This window comes from Bos indicus, chromosome 5 (genome assembly GCF_029378745.1).
Source record: "Bos indicus isolate NIAB-ARS_2022 breed Sahiwal x Tharparkar chromosome 5, NIAB-ARS_B.indTharparkar_mat_pri_1.0, whole genome shotgun sequence".
Lineage (NCBI taxonomy): Eukaryota > Metazoa > Chordata > Mammalia > Artiodactyla > Bovidae > Bos > Bos indicus.
In genome coordinates this window covers 71932551-71951224 of record NC_091764.1, presented here as the reverse complement: position 1 = coordinate 71951224, position 18674 = coordinate 71932551, and the positions used below count along the sequence as shown (strand labels likewise).

The window sequence follows — 18674 nt, the reverse complement described above, 5'->3', positions numbered from 1 at the left end:
CACACCTGCCACCTCTGTTAACCACAAATATGATCTCGTTTTCCATGAGGTTAGTTGGTTGGTTTTTAAAGTATAGTTCCATGATTTTAAAGAGATTCATCATTGTCTTGAAGAGACCAATTATAAGAGACCTGGGAGGGTTGAGGGTAGAAAGTAAGCATAGCTTAGGATAACTGCATGCCCTTAAAAGCAAACATCAGGAGGCCAGCAAATTCCTTTATCTTCTGATCCCCAGCCTCCCAATACAGAGTCCATCCATCTGGTATCCCCTTTGGTTACATCATTCCTGAGAATCTCCCTGAACAATTGCTGACTGGTTCAGCTCTCACCACATGCTTCCCCTCCCCCATTTAAGAGAAGCAGAAATTAGTTTCCAGGGTAAAAATCTCACCCTGCATTAAAGAGCTCCTTAAAAGGATGAAGGACTTGGCTCCACCACCTCCCACCTCGCCTTCCTCCTTTCTGTGTTATTGAATGCTAGAAAAATTATCAAGGGAAGGACATTGATCACTCTTACCCAAAAGCTTGAACCAGGGATCATTTTGCACATTCTTTAAAATCATTGACACCACATGACACCACAACAAAGATGGGTTTATTATTAGTTCTTCCTTCTTTTTCCCCAGCACTCAATGCATGCCCTGCTAATCCAGTTTACAGGAAATCCTCTCCCAGGAACTGGACAGTCCATGGGTTTGCCACATCAGGCTGGCAGAGCGCACATAGTCCATTCATTAGTGAAGGTCCAGACCCCAAAGAGTGACCATGGCCTCCTCACCTACCAGAGTCACTTTCCAGTAAACTGGGGCCTTTATGTGCCCACAGGAATAACATTAATAGTCCTAGCTAACATTTATTGAGCACTTGTTATGAACGTGATATTTAAAATGGATTATTATCTTGTTTAACTTTCACAGCAACCCGGGAGGCAGGCACCCCTCGTTGTTGCTACAGTCAGTCAGTTCGCTCAGGGCCTTTGCACTTGTCGCTGATTCTGCCTGAGTTCTTGCCTTGTATCAGCATGGCATGCTCCCTCACCTCCTGCAGTTCTTTGCTTGAATCATATCCCTTCTCATAGAAGCCTTTGCCAACCACCCATTGAAAATCTCAGTAGTTCCCCCACCTGAGTCCCCTTGGCTTTCCCTACTCTGTCATTATCATATGTCATCCTGTATGTTTAACCTACTTACCTTGTTTAATGTCTGTTCTCTGTTTGCCTGAAGCCTCCATGAGGATAAGTATTTCTATCTGAAGAATGGGTTCTGATATATCTGAGTCTCTCAGCAGGTATCCATTGAGTGAAAAAAATAAATGCAGTATCACCATAACCATTTTAAAGGTTAGGTAGGAGAAGTTTACCTAACATTCAAAAAACTAAAATCATGGCATCTGGTCCCATTAGTTCATGGCAAATAGATGGGGAAACAATGGAAACAGTAACAGACTTTATTTTCTTGGGCTCCAAAATCACTACAGATGGTGACTACAGTCATGAAATTAAAAGAGACTTGCTCCTTGAAAGAAAAACTATGACAAACCTACACAGCATATTGAAAAACAGAGATATCGCTTTACCAACGAAGGTCAGCATAGTGAAAGCTATGGTTTTCCCAGTAGTCATGTGTGGATGTGACAGCTGGACTATAAGGAAAGCTGAGCACTGAAGAATTGATGCTTTTGAACTGTGGTGTTGGAGAAGACTCTCAAGAGTCCCTTGGACTGCAAGGAGATCCAACCAGTCCATCTGAAAGGAAATCAGTCCTGAATATTCATTGGAAGGACTGATGCTGAAGCTGAAACTCCAGTATTTTGGCCACCTAATGAAAAGAGCTGACTCATTAAAAAAGACCCTGATGCTGGGAAAAATTGAAAGCAGGAGGAGAAGGGGACGACAGAGGATGAGATGGTTGGATGGCATCACCGACTCAATAGACAAGAGTTTGAGCAAGCTCCAGGAGATGGTGATGGACAGGGAAGCCTGGCCTGCTGCAGTCCATGAAGTCGCAAGAGTCAGACACGACTGAGCAACTGATCAGCAACAACAAAGAGAAGTTTACAGACATTCACCCACAGGCCCCAGGTTCTATGGAGAACAAGTAATGGATCCAGAATTAACCTGCATCTCTGGCTTCTAAGTCTTTTTGACATTACAGAGCCAGCACTCAGCCAAATCCAAAGCCTTCTCTTGAACTGTGGTTTTGCTGGGAAACAAGGGGACAGAACTACCTGTTCACCGATTGAAATGTCCCATTGAAGTCAGCTTTGGTACAATAGGGATTTACCTTAATAGAAGAACCATCTCAACCCCTCCTCTGCTCTGGGCACTTGCTTATTGAGATCCAACTCCCTGGAGAGTATTCAGTTCCATTCAACATCAGTGCAGGTCATTATGCTTGAATGAGCAGACTGACTGTGTGCTGTAGATAGTGTCGGAAGCTGTGGATACAAAGTCAGTGAGATGCATGACTGCCTGTATGTATCTACACTCACTGTGCATTTTAAGGTCACACGTAGACTGGTCACTTAGTGCTTTTCTGCCTCTAGTTTCCTATACTAGTCACATCCTACTTCATGTTATGGGCTTCCCTGGTGGCTCACATGACAAAGAATCTGCCTACAATGTGGGAGACCCAGGTTCAATCCCTGGGTCAGGAAGAACCCCTGGAAAAGGGAATAGTTACCCACTCTGGTATTCTTGCCTGACGAATTGCATGGACTGATGAGCCTGGTGGGCCAGAGTCCACAGGGTTGCAAAGAGTTGGGCACGATTGAGCAACTAACACTTTCATTTTCATTTTATCTTATCAACAGTGATATTAGAAAATGCATGGGCTTGGGAGCCAGAGGAAATGATGTATAAATCTGGATTCTTCCTTATTAGCCTCTTACTTACTGAGTATTTCTGGGAGGTTATAAGGAGGAGGGGTGATGCCTGGGGCCTGGTGGGCACCAAGCAGTGGTGTGCTGCCAGCTTTGTTAGCTGTCACTGCCATCATTTATTTTTGGTCAGCTTATGAGTGGTGGCTTTGGTGCCTACAAGAGAATAGGAACTTATTTTGAGTTTTTTAAATATCTGCCCGAGGTAATAACAATAGCTCTTATTTAATTGAGACTAGCCTTTGCATTGGGCTTCCTTGATGGCTCAGTGATAAACAATCCACCTGCCAATGCAGAAGACTAGGGTTCAATACCTGGGTTGGAAGATCCCCTGGAGAAGGAAATGGCAACCCACTCCAGTATTCTTGCCTTGGGAAATCCTGTGGACAGAGGAGCCTAATGGGCTACAGTCCATGGGATCAAAAAACACTCGGACATGATTTAGCAGCTGAACAGCAACAAAGCCTTTGTATTAGTCACTGTGCTGAGTGGTCTCTTTTATCTTCTTTAATCCTTACCACAGTCCTATGCTTTTGGAGTCTACAGGTGAATAAGAGCTTAGTTTGGGTTTTAAAAAAATCTTCCCCAGGCAGTACCTGTGGCTCTTATTTAATTGAGACTACCCTTTGTATTGGGCTTCCATGGTGGCTTAGATGGCAAAGAATCTGCCTGCAGTGCAGGAGACCTGGGTTCAATCCCTGGGTCAGTAAGATCCCCTGGAGAAGGAAATGGCAACCCACTCCAGTATTCTTGCCTGGAAAATCCAATGGACACAGGAGCCTGGTGAGCTACAGTCCATGGGATTGCAAAGGAGACCAACATGATTTAGCAACTAAACAACCACAAAGCCTTTGTATTAGTCACTATGCTAAGTGGTCTGTTTTATTTAAACCTTGCCACAGTCCTATGAGTCATTATTTATACCTATTTTACAGAGGAGTACATAGAGCAGTAATTTGGGCACATAGCCAAGGTCATAGAGCTGGTAAACGGGGAGCTGACATGTGGATGGATGCTGGGACCTTACTCTGATCTTTATGTCAATTCCCCCAGGTGATCCAAATGTGGGACTTGAGAGGGGACTCTCTTCTTACGATCTTTCTCAAACTAGTCAGGGAAGCAACAAAAAGTACTGAAACTGGAGTCAGAAGACTTACACTCAAATCCTGATTCTGCCACTTGTGTAAGCATCCTGGCTTTAGGACATTGAGCTCACTTCTCTGAGTTTTGATTTCTCTATTTATGGCAAATTAAGAGATTGCCCTGGATGATGTCTGTGAGTCCTTCCTACTCGATGGACTTCTTTATTCAAACTGAGACAGGCTGAAGAATCTTTAATAACTACCTTAACTACAGTAGGTTTGAACTCAACAGAAATGCATACCTATGACACCAAAAGACATGTTCAAGAAAATTATGTCAGCTTTCAAAATTGGAAACCACCCACATATCCATTAGCAAAGTAATGTATAACTAGGGTGAGATATATTCATAGCGTGGGTAACAATACAGCATTATTGGCCTTTGATTCATGCCTGTTTGTTCAGCATGCTGCAGGCCTGCAGAGCCAGTCAGCCACACTGCCACTGGGGTCAGGAAGACCTCAGTGACCTCTCTGAGCCTCAATTTCCTTATCCATAAAATTTCCTTATCCATAAAATAAGCATTGTTGTTGTTCTTTAGTCAGTAAGTCATGGCAAACTCTTTGCATGAGTTGTAGCCTGCCGGGCTCCTCTGTCCATGGGCTTTCCCAGGCAAGAATATTTGAGTTTCCATTTCCTTCTCCAGGGGATCTTCATGACCCAGGGATCTAACTCATGTCTCCTGCTTTGGCAGGCAGATTCTTTACCACTGAACCACCAAGGAAGCCCAGAATATGCATGATCATTCCAATTTCCATGGGGGCAGTCCAGGGAATTAAATAAAATAACATACGTGTAATAGGAGCCCATCATCTTATCAGATTAATTCCAGTTCTTTTAATGAAAGGACTGTTTATGGAGTGGACAGAGAGCATTGATGTATCAGCAAGCAGGCTGAGGCCCCAGAGACCAGCAGAAGTGGTCACTGTTACCAGCTCTGGGCCAAGAGATATGTGTTAGTTTCCTGAGGCCACTGTCACTAAGGACCACGGACTGGGCGGCTTAGCAGAATTTATTTTCTTACGGTTCTTGAGGCTGAAAGTCCAAGATCAAGGGTTGGTTCTTTCTGAGGCCTCCAGCCTTTACTCACAAGATGGCTGTCTTCTCCTGGTGTGTTCACATGGTCCCCTCTCTGCCTGTCTGTCCAGATGTCCTCCTCTCATAAGGATAACTGTTCCTTCTGAATTAGGGCCCGCATTCATGACTTTAACACTTCTTTGAAGACCCTCCCTCTGAATATAGTCACATCCTGAGGTCCTGGGTGGGGGTTAGGACTCCAGCATATGAATTAGGGGGAGGACATAGTTCAGCCCATAACAGGATGCGAAGGAGGTGATGCTGTCAGACACCAGTTGAGACTTTGAGCTGTGAAGGGTAGCTGCCTGGCAGAAGCTGCAGGGGATGGGAGACAGGCCCTGCTGGAAGCACTACCCAGACCCAAGAATGTGCCAAGAGGACCGCCCCCTCCTGCCTCCCTCCCTCTGGTCCATTGCAGTGTTTCCAGTGGGAAACCAGCCACCAGGGATCCCAAGCGATTCCGTCTGAAGGCCATGAGCTCTACGTTCTTCACCAGCTGTTCTTTCAGCGCCTACTTTTCTTTCAAGTGTGTGAGCAAGTTAGCAATGAAGATACGTAGGGTGCCCTTCCGTGTGGGTTGACTTTGTTTAAGTTGGAAGTTGCAGAAATTCTCCTTGCCCTTCTGCTGTCCATTAGCTCCGTGTTCAGTCAGGCTCTAGTGCACATTCGGCTGGTCCACACGCTCGGCCTCCCAAGCCGTATCGCCCTTCTTGGTGAGCAAATGAGACATCATCTTGTGCAGCAAAGCATCTAGCCAGACTGGTAGGGAGATGCAGGCTCATTATTTGTTAAAAATTAAAATCTGCATGCCAACAAGCCAGGCAGCAGATCTGACTTCTCTTCAAAGAGTAGTTATTTTTCTGTTCCTGATAGAAAGTCTGTGGGCCTTAGGACCCCTAGGCAGGCTCGGCACTGTCCTCGGCTTTTGCACCCACTTCTGACTTTTCTAAGCATCATAACATGTCCCGTTTTGCTCAGTGGTCATTTTAAGATCAAAATCTTGGACACTCTGTATTTTTCCCCTATACAAATCCAAAAAACACTTTCTTCAAACTGAAAGAGATGGGCTGAAGTCTTTAATAACTACCTTAAGTACAGTAGGTTTGCACTCAACAGAAATGCATACCTGTGACACCCAGAGACACGTTCCAGAATGTTATATCAGCTTTCAGAACTGAAAACAAGCTACATGTCTGTCAGCAATGTAGTGGAGAAGCAGGGTGAGATATGTTCATAGTGTAGGTAACAATGCAGCGTTAAGTGAACAGACTACAGTGACGTGCAGTAACATGAATGGGTTTCACAGATTTAATATTGAGCCAAAAAGCCAGGCATAAAAGGAGTCCATACTGTATGATTCAATTTATGTATAATTCAGAACCTGATGAGGTATCCCAGGTGGCACAGTTGGTAAAGAATCCACTTGTCAATGCAGGAGACACAAGAAACACAGGCTCAATCCCTGCGTCCAGAAGATCCCCTGGAACAGGAAATGGCAACCCCCTCCCCACCCACCCCCCGCCCCAGTATTCCTGGCCTAAAAATTCCGAAGACAGAGGAGTCTGGAGGGAGCTCAGTCCATGGGGTTGCAGAGAGTTGGACATGACTGAGCATGCACTGCTAGCTGGCGGAACCTGATGAAACTGAACTATGGTGTGAGAATTCAGGATCACAGCAGGGCAGTGTGTATGTATGTGACTTTGAGCCCACAGTAAGAGAAATTCTGGTCTGTCTGTGATGTTCTGTTTCTTAGTCCAAGTTCCAGTTAAAACAGTAATTTCACTTTGTGAAAATTCATCACACTATGTACTTAAGATCTATATACTTTTATGAGTGTATATATTAATAATACTTCAATATAAGTTCACTATAAAAGGAGTGGTTAAAAGGTATTTGCCAACCACACCATCCCCATGGAAAAGAAATGCAAAAAAGCAAAATGGCTATCTGGGAAGCCTTACAAATAGCTGTGAAAAGAAGAGAAGCGAAAAGCAAAGGAGAAAAGGAAAGATATAAGCATCTGAATGCAGAGTTCCAAAGAATAGCAAGAAGAGACAAGAAAGCCTTCCTCAGCGACCAGTGCAAAGAAATAGAGGAAAACAACAGAATGGGAAAGACTAGAGATCTCTTCAAGAAAATTAGAGATACCAAGGGAACATTTCATGCAAATATGGGCTCGATACAGGACAGAAATGGTATGGACCTAACAGAAGCAGAAGATATTAAGAAGAGGTGGCAAAAATGCACAGAAGAACTGTACAAAAAAGATCTTCACAACCCAGATAATTACGATGATGTGATCACTGATGGGACATCCTGGAATGTGAAGTCAAGTGGGCCTTAGAAAGCATCACTATGAACAAAGCTAGTGGAGGTGATGGAATTCCAGTTGAGCTGGTTCAAATCCTGAAAGATGATGCTGTGAAAGTGCTGCACTCAATATGCCAGCAAATTTGGAAAACTCAGCAGTGGCCACAGGACTGGAAAAGGTCAGTTTTCATTCCAATCCCAAAGAAAGGCAATGCCAAAGAATGCTCAAACTACTGCACAATTGCACTCATCTCACACGCTAGTAAAGTAATGCTCAAAATTCTCCAAGCCAGGCTTCAGCAATACGTGAACCGTAAACTTCCAGATGTTCCAGCTGGTTTTAGAAAAGGCAGAGGAACCAGAGACCAAATTGCCAACATCCACTGGATCATAGAAAAAGCAAAAGAGTTCCAGAAAAACATCTATTTCTGCTTTATTGACTATGCCAAAGCCTTTGACTGCGTGGATCACAATAAACTGTGGAAAATTCTGAAAGAGATGGGAATGACCAACCTAGATAGCATATTCAAAAGCAGAGACATTACTTTGCCAACAAAGGTCCATCTAGTCAAGGCTATGGTTTTTCCAGTAGTCATGTATGGATGTGAGAGTTGCACTGTGAAGAAGGCTGAGCACCGAAGAATTGATGCTTTTGAACTGTGGTGTTGGAGAAGACTCTTGAAAGTCCTTTGGACTGCAAGGAGATCCAACCAGTCCATTCTGAAGGAGATCAGCCCTGGTATTTCTTTGGAAGGAATGATGCTAAAACTGAAACTCCAGTACTTTGGCCACCTCATGCGAAGAGTTGACTCATTGGAAAAGACTCTGATGCTGGGAGAGATTGGGGGCAGGAGGAGAAGGGGACGACAGAGGATGAGATGGCTGGATGACATCACTGACTCAATGGACGTGAGTCCGAGTGAACTCTGGGAGTTGGTGATGGACAGGGAGACCTCTCGTGCTGCGATTCATGGGGTCACGAAGAGTCGGACACACTGAGCGACTGAACTGAACTGAACTGAAACCCTTTATGTTCTTCCTTCTATCACAGCTCTGTTCAGTGAGAAGAAGAGATTATGGTAACATTGTATGCTCTTAAAGGACCACTCCCTATGATGTGAGATCTGAACTCACCTCTTTTTGAACCAACCTTGCTTGCCCAAAACACACCTTTCTTATTTCAGTGCCCCAAACACCTCCAGGCTCTTGAGAGCCGGGACTACTGTGTTGTTCATCTTTGTATACCTAGTGCCTAGCATGTAAAAGTCACTTGATAGACATTTATTGAATGAACGAATAAGTAAGTGAGTGAGTGAATGACCACCAGCCTTTTATAAGATTGAGCTGCTTTTTATACTTCATCCATTCACACTTTCAGAAACCCCAGCAAAGTCAGGGAACGCTTCAGGAGAAAGGATTTCTATATTCTCTCTCTCTGATAAAGAATTTTCGAAAAGGAAAACACTTAAAAGCAAAAAGCAGAACCTTTTAATTTATATGATCAAAAGTAAGTCCTAGGTAAAATCAGCAGGGGATTTTAAATTAAGCGAATTTTAATAAATTCACTTTCCATTGGGTCATCATGCATAAGAAGAGAACTCTAGTGCTTCAAAGCAGAAGAGAGGAAAGTCAGAATTATGTGGGACATTGTCATAAACATTTCTAGGATGAGAGCCGGCATCTTCCCCAGAGGCTCCTGCGTAGACAACCACTCCATCTCCACTTAAAGTTTTGTTTCTTTGATGAAGCCAGCAAAGCTACAGGAAGGGCTAAAGGAAGGACCAAGGGATAGACTTCCATTTTCATATATCAGCCCTTGAAGTGCAGGCAGAAAGTTGAGAAAATGCAGACAGAAGCCAGAGAGGACTCGGGCAAAGGGAAAAAGCAATATTCTACCAGTTTCCTGGGGGAGAGATCCTGGTAAATAAATCTAGAAAGTGTCAGATGCAGTAAGCACCTTTGAGATTCACCAGGCACATTGATAAAACCACCACAGTTTAACTGTATTTAACCCCCTATCTCCTAAACTTATTTAACATAGCAGACCCTGCTTCCCATAACATCTGTTAGCATCCTGCAGCAGGCCATGGAACATACTGTGGGAAACACTGCCTCTGGGAGTAAAAGGTTTAATCTGAAATTTGTTCTCCACTGGTCGAAGGCATCAGGTAGCCACTTTGTACCTCAGTTTCTTCTGATTTAAGTAAGCATGTGATTGGAATTGACCTTTAGTCTGTCCCAGCTGTATTCTTTAGCTTGGCTGAAGCTTGAAAGCAGACTGCATGGAAAGAAAGAAAGAAAACAGAGGCAAAACCTCCTCATTTTTTACTTTTTTTTAAATAAAGTATTTATTTAACTGTGCCAGGTCTTAGTTGTAGCACAAAGGATCTTTGATCTTCGTTGCAGCGCGCATTCTCAGTTGTTAAGTCATGGCCAACCCTTTTCGGTCCTATGGACTATAGTCTGCCAGGCTCCTGTGTCCTTGAGATTTCCCAGATGAGAGTACTGGAGTCGGTTGCCATTTCGTCCCTCAGGGGGTCTTCCCAACCCAGGGATAGAACCTGTGTCTCTTGCATCTCCTACATTACAGGAAGATTCTTTAGCACTGAGTCACGGTGACCTTTTTAGCTGTGGTTTGCAATCTTTAGCTGTGGCATGTGGGATCCAGTTCCCTGGCTAAGGATCAAACCCAGACTCCTTGGAGCATGGAGTCTTAACCAGTGAAAAACACCAGGAAAGTCCCAGAACCTCCTCTTAAATAGCAGATTTTCTTTAATACGAGCTTGAGGTCTTCCCTTTGCTGGAAGGGTTTTAAGGGATTCTCCTGGCCTGCAGGAGGTGGTACAGCACAGGCTAAGAGGTTAGTTGTGGACTCAGATACAGAAAGAAGAGAATTTCTGTGCCATGCGGGAGGGGAATTGACATGTTAGCTATAGAACAGCACACTGTTTTAAATTATTCTTGGCTGACACCCCTGGTCCCTTACACAGGTTCAGACTCCACCTACATGAGCAGCCTCAGTCACACAGGGCTCCCTGTCTCTCCTGTCTTTGTATGCTTGGTTTCTTCCAGGTTCTGACACAAGCAATCTGATTTTGGCCTGTGGTCTTCACAGAATCCTCCAAACATTCCCTAACTGTTCCTCTAGGAGCTCCCTGGCTTGTTTTGGCTTCAGGTCACAGATTCAGCAAAGTCTCGCCATATTTACTATGGTCATGTACACAGACGCACACTACCACAGGTGATCTAGTGTAGCTCAAAAGGCCACAGGGCTAAGAGTGAGAAGAATTTGGTCACCTACCAGCTAGACAAGAGCCTTAGTTTCTTCGTCTCAAAAATGGAAATAATTCCATGAACCTAGCTGGCCCATCATAAGAGTCGGAGGTTATCTAGGTCATGCACCTTGTCTTTCGGATACAGCAGTTGCTTAATAAATGGCAGGTGACACTCATCAGCTTGTCACCATTTTTATTCTGCTTCCCTCTTGCAGTTGCAGTGGTTAAAAAAAAAAAATCAGTATCTGGCTCATTTTTTTTTTAAAAAGCGTTATATTCTGTCTCTGCATTCACATCCAGCCTCCTCTCCCTGCCATATTGGCTACCAAGCTGTTACTACATATTCAGTTTGGGAAAAAGAAACATTGTCCTCTGATCCGGAGATGAAACGCCCCACCACTGGACCAGATGTTCACAGGAGAAGCCTTTGATTTTTCATTTATTTATTCATTTATTTATTTAGTGTTAGTCTCTTAAGCTCCCAGCACAGCAGCAGAAGGTAAGGCTGTGCAAGCCCCACGCATACCAGCCAGCTCCATTGGGAGGGCCTTTCAAATTCCAGGCATGCTGCCTCCGTGCAGAGCTCTGGCCTCCGGGGCCAAGGGCTCGCTCTTCGCTCCCAGACCCCAACGGCAAGAATAGAAATGGCAGATCACGTAGCAGCAAATGCCAGGCAAAGGCCAGAGTCAAGCTTTTTGGCACCTCTGTCCCCCTGACAGCAGGAAGCAGTGTCAGTCTCTGTCCTGGGGCCCATATTCCAAAGCCAAAGCTGTGTTGTTTCAGCTTGAAAGGGTCCAATTGCAGAAGGAGCCATTTTCATCATTTTTAACTAGGGTTCACTGAAAAAGCTTCCTCCCACATTGTGTGTGTGCCCATTAATTTGTGTTAATTCGAGTGGGAATCAAGCCAGTTCAATGAGTGATAATTAGGTACCTTAATGAAGAAATGTATAGTTTCTGTAACTGTTATTTACAAGCTTTTATGTACCACTTCATATTTCCAGAGGCCTTCACAATCATTCATCAGGGCAACTCTCAGTACCGTAGGAGTGATGTCAATAAGTACTGAGAGTTGTGGTTCCCTTGAAAATGTTGTTTTTCAGCTCTTGTATAATCTAGGTACAAATTCCCCACCTTTGACAAGACAGAAAGATTATCTTACAAGTACATACCCATGTGATTATATTTAACAGCTTAACAGACTCCTTAGCTGCTTGAGGACACAATTATATACATGATTGTAAATACTGTAAATGATTTTTCTTAAATCATTAATTTTTGTTTTTTGTTTTTTTTTTTTACTGTGCTGGGTCTTTACTGCTGAGCAGACTTTTCTCTAGTTGTGGCCAGTGGGATCTACTCTCTAGCTGTGATATGTGAGCTCATTGTTGAGATGGCTTCTGTTGAGGCTCTAGGGTGCGCGGGCTTCTGTAGTTGTGGCTTCCGGGCTCCGGAGCACAGGCTGTAGTGGTGCACAGGCTTAGTTGCCCTGCGGCATGTGGGATCTTTCCTGATCAGGAATCCAACTCGTGTCTCCTGCATTGGCAGGTGGATTCTTTACCACTGAGCCATCACGAAGCTCTGGAGTGTATTTTCTTTCCTTCAATCTTCTTTTTTTTTCATTTTCTGTGGGTTGTATGCCTTGGCAGCTGCTTGCAATATCCCGAAGGGAGATCCTAGTCACAAAAGTGCTTAAGTGATGAGCTCCTAAGCTGTTGCTGTTCAGTAGCTCAGTCGAGTCTGACTCTTTGTGACCCTGTGGACTGCAGCACACCAGGCTTCCATGTCCTTCACCATCTTCTGGAGTTTGCTCAAACTCATGTCCATTGAGTCAGCGATGCCATCCAACCATCTCATCCTCTGTCATCCTATTCTCCTCCTGCCTTCAATCTTTCCCAGCATCAGAGTCTTTTCCAATGAGTCAGTCCTTCGCATTAGGTGGCCAAAGTATTGGAGCTTCAACTTCAGCATCAGTCCTTCCAATGAATATTCAGGACTGATTTCTTTTAGGATTGACTGGTTTGACCTCCTTGTAGTCCAAGGGACTCTCAAGAGTCTTAAGCTACCTATTGACAGAAGACTAAGAAGCAATATGGACCTGGCAATATCTCACAGTTTTTAAGTGTCCAGTGCATTCTACCTGCACAAGGGGATTTTTAGAAAGACCAAATAATTTAGGTTCATAAATAAATGAGTGTGTATAGACATTTATTATCAATATTTCTCAAGTCAGCAGTATTGAGAACAGTTTCTACTGTACTCAGTAACTTTTTTAATGTCATGGAATCTTTATTTCAAGGTAGAAAATCATAAATCATGGCTTATACCAGACACTTTTAAAGTTTTAGAGCTTCAGCATCAGTCCTTCCCATGAATATTCAGAGTAAATTTCCTGTAGGATTGACTGGTTTTATCTCCTTGTCCAGGAGATTCTCGAGAGTCTTCTCCAGCACCACAGTTTAAAGCATCATTTGGTGCTCAGCCTTGCAGCCTTCTTTATGGCCCAACTCACATATCTGTACATGACTACTGGAAAATCCATAGCTTTGACTATATGGACTTTTGTCACCAACGTGATACCTCTGCTTTTTTAATACTCTATCTAGGTTTGTCATAGCTTTTCTTCCAAAGAGCAAGTGTCTTTTAATTTCATTGCTGCAGTCACCATCCACAGTGATTTTGGAGCCCAAGAAAATAAAATATGTCACTGTTTCCACTTTTTCCCATCTATTTGCCATGAAGTGATGGGACTGGATGCCATGATCTTATTTTTTTGAATGTTGAGTTTTAAGCCAGCTTTTTCACCCTCCTCTTTAACCCTCATCAAGAAGCACTTTAGTTCCTCTTCGCTTTCTGCCATTAGGGTGGTGTCATTCACATATCTGAGGTTGTTTATATTTCTCCTGGCAATCTTGATTCCCACTTGTGATTCATCCAGCCCAACATTTCACATAATGTACTCTGCATATAAGTTAAGTAAGCAGGGTGACAATATACAGTCTTGATGTACTCCTTTCCCAATTTAGAACCAGTCAGTTGTTCCATGTCTGGGTTCTAACTGTTGCTTCTTGACCTTCATACAGATTTTCAGGAGGCAGGACAGGTGGTCTGGTATTCCCATCTCTTTAAGAATTTTCCACAGTTTGTTGTGATCCACACAGTCAAAGGCTTTAGCATAGTCAATGGAGCTGAAGTAGGTCGTTTTTTGAAATTCTCTTGCTTTATCTGTGATCCAGCGGATGTTGGCAATTTTATCTCTGGCTCCTCTGTCTTTTCTAACCTAATTTGTACATCTGGAAGTTCTCAGTTTACATACTGCTGAAGCCTAGCTTGAAGGATTTTGAGCATTACCTTGCTAGCATATGAAATGAACACAGTTGTATGGGAATTTGAACATTCTTTGGCATTTCCCTTCTTTGGGATTGGAGTAAAAACTGACCTTTCACAGCCCTGTGGCCACTGCTGAGTTTTCCAAATTTGCTGGCATATTGAGTGCAGCACTTTCACAGCATCATCTTTTGAGGTTTGAAATAGCTCAGCTGGAATTCCATCACCTCCTCTAGCTTTTTTCATAGTAATGTTTCCTAAGGCCCATTTGACTTCACATTCTAGGATGTCTGGCTCTAGGTGAGTGACCACATCATCATGGTTATCCAGGTCATTAAGACTTTCTTGTATACTTTTCCTATGTATTCTTGCCACTTTTTCTAAATCTCTTCTGTTACAACGAGATGCCAGTCCAGGTTCAATGCACGATACTGGATGCTTGGGGCTGGTGCACTGGGACGACCCAGAGGGATGGTATGGGGAGGGAGGAGGGAGGAGGGTTCAGGATGGGGAACACATGTATACCTGTGGTGGATTCATTTTGATATTTGGCAAAACTAATACAATTATGTAAAGTTTAAAAATAAAATAAAATTAATTAAAAAAAATAAATAAATAAATCTCTTCTGTTAGATCCATATGATTTCTGTCCTTTATTGTGCTGATCTTTGCATGAAATCTTCCCTTGGTTCTCCAATTTTCCTGAAGAGATCTCTAATCTTTCCCATTCTGTTGTTTTCCTCTGTTTCTTTGCATTGTTTACTTATGAAGGCTTTCTTCTCTCTCCTTGCTGTTTTCTGGAACTCTGCAGCATTCTGTTGGGTATATCTTTCCCTTTCTCCTTTGCCTTTCCCTTCTCTCCTTTTCTCAGCTATTTGTAAGACCTCCTCAGACAACCACTTAGCCTTCTTGGCATTTTTTGCAATGCTCATGGTTAAAAATTTACCAGCCTACCACTGGGGGCATGCGGCAGTTTTCTGAGTTTGCAAAGGCAAGTAGCCCTGGTGGCTCAATGGTAAAGAATCAGCCTGCAATGCAGAAGACATGGGAGTTCAATCCCTGGGTCAGGAAGGTCCCCTGGTGAAGGCAATGGCACCCCACTCCAGCCTGGAAAATCCCATGGATGGAGGAGCCTGACAGGCTACAGTCCATGGGGTTGAAAAAGAGTTGGACACAACTTAGCAACTAAACTACAACAACCCAGGTAGAAACCAAAAGTCAGAAAATGAACAAGTCTTGGTCTGAGTCACAGAACTCCACAGAGGTATTGCTGGGCCTCTGGTCTGTGTGGTGTCGCTGAAGAAGCTCTGGCTTTGGAGTCAGGCAGATCTGACTTTGGATCTCATAGAACTGCTCTTACACAGTAAACTGTTTAAGTGTCTGACCCAGCGTCTACCCCACTCAGCCTCCCCACCTGCAAAATAAGGATGACAATATCTAGCTTATCCATGTGCCAAAAAAACCTAACAAAGCACCAGGGAGATGTGCAATAGGTATGATTTGCCCTTTTGACTTACAAGTTCAGATCTGTGTGTATTACCCCATTCTTGCCATAACCATATATATGTTTGTTTTTTTTTATTTCAACTCTACCCAATGGACCAAACACCTTTCACAAAATAGTAAATATTCTTTTTTCTCCAAATATGTTCCACTGGAATAAGTTTTTTTAAAAAGTCTCAGTGCTGACATTCATGTGTGATTTGGGGAATCAGTTTCTTTCCAACAGTCTTAGAAATGTATGTACTAGGTATCAAGTAAGATCATTTTTCAGCCGCCCGGAGTTTTCTCCACCGACTGTTCTGCTGAGCTAAGCTTCCTGAGGAGGATTGATTTGGGAGCCCATGGGTGCCATGGTTCCGTCCACCAAATTAACTGCAATAGCCTGCAGGGTGTCCTTCTCGCTGTTGTGTTCTGTGCCGTGTGCGTTCTCTGCATATGCTCACCAACCAGTTAGTAGACACTCGCTTCTAAGCTATTCAGCTGAGCCAAGAATGTACTTTTCTTTTTAGACTTTTACTAATTTATTTTTACCCGAATAATACATTTAGTTGTTTTTAACATTTTTAAAAATACAAAGGTGTATAAAATGACAATTGCCGTTCCTGTGTGGTAGAGTGTGCTCTGTTCAACTCTTTGCAAACCCATGAACTGTAGCCCACCAGGCTCCTCTGTCCATGGGATTTCCCCTGGACAAGAATACTGAAGTGGGTTGCCATTTCCTTCTCCAGGGGATCTTTCTGACCCAGGGATCAAACCCGCATCTCCTGCACTGGCAGGTAGATTCTTTCCACTGAGCTACCAGGAAATCCCTTCCCTTCCTATACAATCACCCCATTCACTCAAGTCTCTCCCATAAACCGCCCCCAACACTAAAAAGAGGGTAGAGAGGAGGAGGAAGCAACCTCTGACAATTAGTTTCTTATGAACTTGAAGGCTCCTGGGGCCCCATCTTGAACACCCAGCGTCAGCACAGCCTTCACCTTAGTTTCTACCTGTGTCTAATGCATTGGGCCAAAGAAAGCTATTAAAACCAGCAATACTGCAATGAGCTCATATGGCTTGTCAGGAGGTATAAAGCAAATTGGCAAAGACATACCCATAATAAAGTTGGAGAGGATCTGCTTTGTTTCTGTAAAGATAAATGACACAGGTTGTACAAACACCATCTATCAGCTAACCCTCAGTAGGTTGTCATTTATCTGGGGAAAAACAGGAGAGAATCTGTGTTTACAGGGTATGTACCATGTGTCAGGTGTACAGTGCTAGGCTCTTTTTTTCTTTTTTCTGGTGGTAAAATATACAAAACATAAAAATGCCATTTTAACCGTCTTTAAGTGTACAGTTCAATGGCATTAGGTACATTCACAATGTTATACGACCATCACCACCATCCATCTCCAGGGAGTGCTAGGCTCCTTTGCCCATCTCACTTGTTCCCTGCAGCAGCTTCTGAAATCTGTGTTAATATTCTCCATACAGTGAGGATATTTCAGAGAGACTATTTAACGTCTCATACCAAGTACCTGGCAGAGCCTGGGGTGAACCCAGGCGTGTTCGTCTCCAAAACACATGGTCAGGCGTGCCTGGCTCACTCTCTTACCTGTGGTTTTTTCCCTCTGTTTCATCCTATACTGTTGTCCAGGGGTGATCCTGCTGCTTCTAGATAAGCTGCGGAAGATGAAGTGGGAGCAGATGTGGAGGCTGACCGCAGAGAGGGAGCTGATGGGCATGCTCTCTACGTCCTTAGCCGACCAGGTGAGTCACCAGCCTAAAAGGTATGGTTATTCCCAAGCCCCCGGTGTGCTGCTTCTCAAACTTGCATGGGGCTGGGTCTACATTATTTTTCCAGCTCTTGCATGACTTCATACTTGGATAAATCTGCTTCATTCTTGCCAGCCGAAGACCACAGCCCTCTCCTTAGTTCATTCCCCCTGTTCATCCGTGTTCATCACACTTTTTCCTGCACACTGTGCGTGCCAGGAACTATGTTCAGAAACAGGATTACAGGGATAAATGAAGGACAGAATCCTTGGCCTCAGAAAGTCCATAGTTTATTGATGTAGACTCTCAAGTAAGTGATAGTTTGGTGTGTTAAGAGGAGGTCACGGTCTTCACCTCAATGCAGAATGCACAGTGCCTGCCCCCTGAGATTCTGAAATGCCAAGGCATATTTCCCGGACAAGATTTCATTTGTCTTTTTGGCAAATAGAATCAAACTTTTAAAGCCACGCCTTTTGCTTAGCTCCTGTACTGTGACCCCCATCCTCAAGGGGAATGGATTTAAATAGAAGGGACAAACCTCCTTGGCTGGTGAAATCAGCTTTTAATCCAGGCAGTCTGAAAAAGTCCATGAACTCCAGCAAGCAACTAACATAAATTCCTAAAACCCCCATTTCTCATTTCTGCTGAGCCTTTGACTTTGAATCTACTAGGGTCACACATCTTGATTCTGAGATCCCCATGTTATATGTGGCCATCTCAGAATGTAAAGATATCTCTGAGTTTGTTGCGTGTTATTCTTTCCTGTTCAACCAAAAAGCAAGCCCACTCTCCTTGTTTTTGCTCATCATTCAGCTGCCTGATTCATTGAATTCTTACAGAGTTTTCTAGTATGAAGGAAAACAAGAAACTCTGTAGGGTTACTTTACTATTTTTTTTTTTAGCATTGTTATTATTCAGTATTTCCCAAGCAGCCAGAAACTAATTTCCTTTTTCATACAGGAGATATGGTATAATGGATGAGTTAAAAATTACCCAGGTAGCTGTTTTAAACCTGAGGGGGAAATTGTCCTCCATCATCATATTTCAAGTCGGGTCACAGTGACTTGAGTGTGTCCCCAAAAGCTAGCAATTGCATGTCCATGTCCAGAGAAGATAGTTTATTCAGCCATCTCCTTCTGTGAAGGCCCATAATTCACCTTCCAGCTCCACTTGTCAGCAGCTAGTTAATAAGCATGGCCTGGTGGTGCAGGAGCTTGAAGAAGAGCTGGAAAGAGGGAAAGCCCCATAGAAAAGTCAGAGTTGAATTTGGAGATGGGGAGCACAGATACAGGCACCCTGGCCCATAGGAATCCCAGGCACATCCATCATCAAGTCTGCCCAGAGCCCCAGGAAATGCGGCTGAAGCAGGATGTATCATTTGTCTCAGCCCCTGAATCAGCAGA

At 43.6% G+C, this 18674-nt stretch overlaps 1 protein-coding gene across 6 annotated transcripts in view; it reads left to right on the top strand.

Moving 5' to 3' along the window:
* The window catches only part of LARGE1 (LARGE xylosyl- and glucuronyltransferase 1), a 609153-nt gene that overhangs the window by 501616 nt on the left and 88863 nt on the right, over positions 1-18674 (top strand). For all 6 annotated transcript variants that reach the window (XM_019961264.2, XM_070788583.1, XM_070788584.1 and 3 more), the window contains one exon: positions 17153-17265. In XM_019961264.2, the coding sequence (XP_019816823.1) occupies positions 17153-17265 (113 nt within the window). The remainder of the gene's footprint in view (positions 1-17152; positions 17266-18674) is intronic.